At 39.6% G+C, this 4,836-nt stretch overlaps 1 protein-coding gene across 1 annotated transcript in view; it reads left to right on the forward strand.

The window, feature by feature from the left end:
• The window catches only part of LOC106878782 (uncharacterized), a 24,493-nt gene that overhangs the window by 6,251 nt on the left and 13,406 nt on the right, over positions 1-4,836 (forward strand). The window contains exons 5-7 of the mRNA XM_014928118.2: positions 347-1,506; positions 2,943-3,076; positions 4,433-4,520. Coding sequence (XP_014783604.1) covers positions 347-1,506; positions 2,943-3,076; positions 4,433-4,520 — 1,382 coding nt within the window. The remainder of the gene's footprint in view (positions 1-346; positions 1,507-2,942; positions 3,077-4,432; positions 4,521-4,836) is intronic.

Genomic DNA, 4,836 nt, shown 5'->3' on the forward strand with positions numbered 1-4,836 from the left:
ACATATATATATATATATATATATATATGTATGTATATATATGTATGTATGTGTATGTATATGTTTGTGTGTCTGTGTTTGTTCCCCCAACATCGCTTGACAACCGATGCTGGTGTATTTATGTCCCCGTAACTTTAGCCCCTTGAGTGCAGTAAAGTAATAAGAAACTTGAGTTGACCTTTCATTGTTACATCTGTATTTTTGCAATAGATTTATTACAACACTCACCTGTATGCTTCCTGTTTGTACCATTCATTTTAAATTACCTTGTATTTAATATCCTTTAAATATTACCGGGTCACACATTTAAAACAAATGACATTTATTTGCCTGTTTATCTTTGTAGGGTCCGATTATTCATAAGAAATTTCTTCCAAATCGACCTGATCTAAACTTGTCGTCTGCAAGAGCAGATCTTTTCTCTTCAGTCAAAAATAAAACATTTGATATGGGCTGGCGCCAAGAGGTTGCAAAGAAGTCCATGTCTTTCTCACAGAACCAGTCACATATGTCCAGCTTTCGAGCTAACCACAGTAGCTGGAGAAATGTATCTCACAGTCATAATGTTGGCAACCATATAACTAGGGTTGTTTCAAAGAGGCCAACTTTATCGCCACATAAGGAATCGCCATCTGTCTCGAAAAAGAAATCACCTGCTAAGTTTTCTTCCTTTAAGGTGCCGCCACCGAGAAAACATCCATCTTTGAGAATTCTCCAACGTGATGCCAGAAGATTAGAGAAGCATTTAAGTGAAACTAAAGAACATAACTTGAGGTCACGAGCAAGAGATTTAGTGACAAACTTACAACCTCCTATGTTGGTAAAGGATGTGAGAAAAGCAGGCAAGACAACCCAAAACAAACAAAGGGCTTCTGATGAGGCCAAAAAGACCAAGCACAGATCACCACGAGCCACAAAAGATGCAAAAGATTTGCCCAAACAAACACCACAAAAGAAAAATTTAGTACAAAACATGCAATCACAGGAAATGGTAAATAGCATTCAGAAGCGGAAGCTGAGGTCTTTTATCGTTAATCAGAAAGACAAATGCAATGCTCAGTCAGCCTCTAGTTCAAAAACCGCTGCTGCTGCTTCCGAAGTTCCTGCCATTAGTAATAAAAGGAAGAGAAATAGTCACAAGAAATCGTTAACTGAACCAATTCCTAAAAGGCAAAAAGTACAACATGTAAAAAAACCTGACCCCAAAGCACAAAAACCTGACCCCAAAGCACAAAAACCTGACCCCAAAGCACAAAAACCTGACCCCAAAGCACAAAAACCTGACCCCAAAGCACAAAAGTCTGAAACTTTAACGAAAAAACCTAATACAAGATTACAGATATCTCAAACAAGAACATCGAGAACTGAACAGAAAAGACAGTTATCTGCACCAAAATCTAAATTACCATCGAAGCCGCTTCCAAAATCCAACACCAGTGAACGATTCTTAGACAAATGGATCGTTTACCAAGATGAGAATGAAACTTTCATCAAAGGGCATGTTAAGTAAGTAGCATTTTGAAGCATCTTTATCTGCTATTTGTACTTATTATATGGTGTACTGTGGATGCGCCTGGCTTAGTGGTTAGGGTGTCAGCATCATGATTGTAAGATTGTGGTTTCGATTCCTGGTCCGGGCGACACGTTGTGTTCTTGAGCAAAACACTTCATTTCACGTTGCTCCAGTCCACTCAGCTGGCAAAAATGAGTAACGCTGCGATGGATTGGCATCCCGTCCAGCTGGGGAATGCATACGCCATTGAAACCGGGCCCATGAGCCTGGTTAGGCTTTAAGAGGGCGCTTTTATTCGGAGGCGCAATGGCCCAGTGGTTAGGGCAGCGGACTCACGGTCGGAGGATCGCGGTTTCGATTCCCAGACCGGGCATTGAGTGTTTATTGAGCGAAAACACCTAAAGCTCCACGAGGCTCTGGCAGGGGGTGGTAGAAGATGCCCATGGTGTCATGCAGTGGGACTGAAACCTGAACCATGTGGTTGGGAAGCAAAGATTCTTACAGCTAGACAAAATATTCAAAATTATACCAGTGTTTTTATTTAGCCCCAGGTCAGCCTTAAACAAACAAATTTATGATCAAAGGTAGTCCAGCCAAGACCCTTCTTTCTATTTTCTTTTTCTTTTCTTTTTTTTTTTGACACAGTGAATCTAGAACTACATTATCCAGTGTGTTCCTTCTTATTTAATCATTTTGATACCAGCTCATTTGGTTTTGTGTTACAAACATCATCATCATCATCATCGTTTAACATCCGCTTTCCATGCTAGCATGGGTTGGACGATTTCACTGAGGACTGGTGAAACCAGATGGCTATACCAGGCTCCAATCTGATCTGGCAGAGTTTCTACAGCTAGATGCTCTTCCTAACGCCAACCACTCCAAGAGTGTAGTGGGTGCTTTTACGTGTCACCGGCACAAAGGCCAGTCACGCGGTACAAGCAATGGCCATGCTCAAAATGGTGTATTTTACGTGCCACCTGCACAGGAGCCAGTCCAGCGGCACTGGCACGATCTCGCTTGAATGTCTTTACACATGCCACCGGCACAAGCGCCATCACGATTTTGCTTTCGCTTGCCCCAACAGGTCTTCACAAGCCGAGTGTCATGTCCTGCAGAGGAGCAAGTCCAGCAGCACTGGCAGCGATCAAACATTGTTTTTAATTGAGCAAAATTGAAATCCTTCTACGAAAAATTCATGTTTATTTGTGTTTGTAACGCTGTCTTAAGAATGACAAACTTAATTTACTAAATTCTTCATTATTTTAAAAATTAATTAAAGCAAAGGCAGAACGTTTCGCTAGAAATATGCTTTAAAAAACCAAGGTTTATTTGGTAGGTTGTGATTAGGTAGAGATTTTGTGAGATTTCTAGAGGCTTGACTGCTTAGAGATTTCTTCATTGGTTTGCATGTTAATTATTCTTTTAGGGACTGCAGCCCAAATACATTCTGGAGAAGCACTCCCGTTGTAAGGCGAATTGAAAACTATGTATTGGAGACTCAGTCAGGAACGAACTGTATTATATCAGGACCACCATATGCATCTGCAATGTTAAGCAAAGGTTTGATAAAATGTTTTGCATATGTAATAATTTGCATCTATATAATTTTTGGTTGAGAAGGAGCATTTTGTTGGGATGGAAGTTAATATGGGAGGTTGTTAGTTTTAATTTTGTAATCCTTTAGCACTTAAACTGGCGAGATACGACCTCTCACATCCACCTTACGGTTCTAGTTTTGCCACCCTTTAACATTTAAACTGGCCAGATCTGGCCTCTCATACTGACCCTACAATGTCATTCCAAAGTGAAACAATCACATCTGAAATCTCAAAGTTACATGGTTACGTCAAAACAATGTGAATAAATAAGTATTAAATTTTTGATCTGGTCTCTCACACCTACCCTACAAGGTCGTTCTAAAAATAAACAATTGCACCATCTGAACTCTCAGAGTTATCAGGCTACGCATAATTAAGTTAAAACAATGTAAATAAATAAGTATATTCTGTTGTGTCTGGGGAGAGTCATTCTCTTTCGGTGCCTTATAATTTAATACACTCACCGGTAAAATTTCCACTTATTCCTTATTTTTATTTTCCTCAAATTTTCGTTACGTCTTGCAACATTTTCAAAATTATTGAAAAGGTTGTCATGGTAATCTGAATGCTAGAGGTTTAATTTGTGCAGAAAATTTGGTTGAAATTACATTGAGAGAAATTCCATTGAAACAACAACTCCTCTCCCATTCTCTGTGAGCATCTAGTTATGTTTGTATGTATGTGAAAGGTCTCACTTACTGTTGATCTATATGACTGTGTGTGTGTGTGTGTGTGCCACCAGTGCCAAAAAGTACTGTTACCAACACAATTTGAATGTCTAGTCAGCCAGTACATTGCTGATGATTATTTTATCCAAGAATAGATACTGTTATATCATAAATTCTAATAAGTGAAGGTGCATGGCTTAGTGGTTAGGGCATTTGGCACATGAGTGTAAGGTCGTGACTTCGTGTCCTTGAGCAAGATACTTTACTTCACATTGCTCCAGTCCACTCAGCTGGCAAAAATGAGTAGTACCTGTATTTCAAAGGATCAGCCTTGTCACACTCTGTGTCACGCTGAATCTCCCTGAGAACTAGGTTAAGGGTACACATGTCTGTGGAGTACTCAGCCACTTGCACATTAATTGCACGAGCTGGCTGTTCTGTTGATCGTATCAGCTGGGACCCTTGTCATAGTAACCGACAAAGTGCTGCTTTAACTACTTATATATTACACACACGCATCAAATATAACTTTTCTTTTATTCACGCCAGAAACTGTCGACAACTTCTTTGTCAAGATTTTATTAGGGGAGAAAATCTGAAATCTAAGACTCTCTTTCCGTTAATTGTATCATCTTCTATTCTTTCTCCAGGTTATACTCAGGATATAATTAATTGCTTTCAGAATGGCTTCCCTGTTGACTGGAGGTCTGTTCTGAAAGGAAACTTTCCATCAAACAGGTAGGTCTGCACTTATTCTATCGGTCCCTTTTGCTGAACTGCTAAGTTACAGGGACACAAACACACCAGCATTGGTTGTCAAGCGATGTTGGTGGGAACAAACACAGACGCACAAACATACACACACACACACACACATATATACATATATATATATATATATATACACATATATATACGACGGGCTTTCAGTTTCCGTCTACCAAATTCACTCAAATCCACTCACAAGGCTTTGGTTAGCCCGAGGCTATAGTAGAAGACACTTGCCCAACCCATGTGTGTGTGTGTGTGTATATATATATATATATATATATAT

This window comes from Octopus bimaculoides, chromosome 7 (genome assembly GCF_001194135.2).
Source record: "Octopus bimaculoides isolate UCB-OBI-ISO-001 chromosome 7, ASM119413v2, whole genome shotgun sequence".
NCBI lineage: Eukaryota > Metazoa > Mollusca > Cephalopoda > Octopoda > Octopodidae > Octopus > Octopus bimaculoides.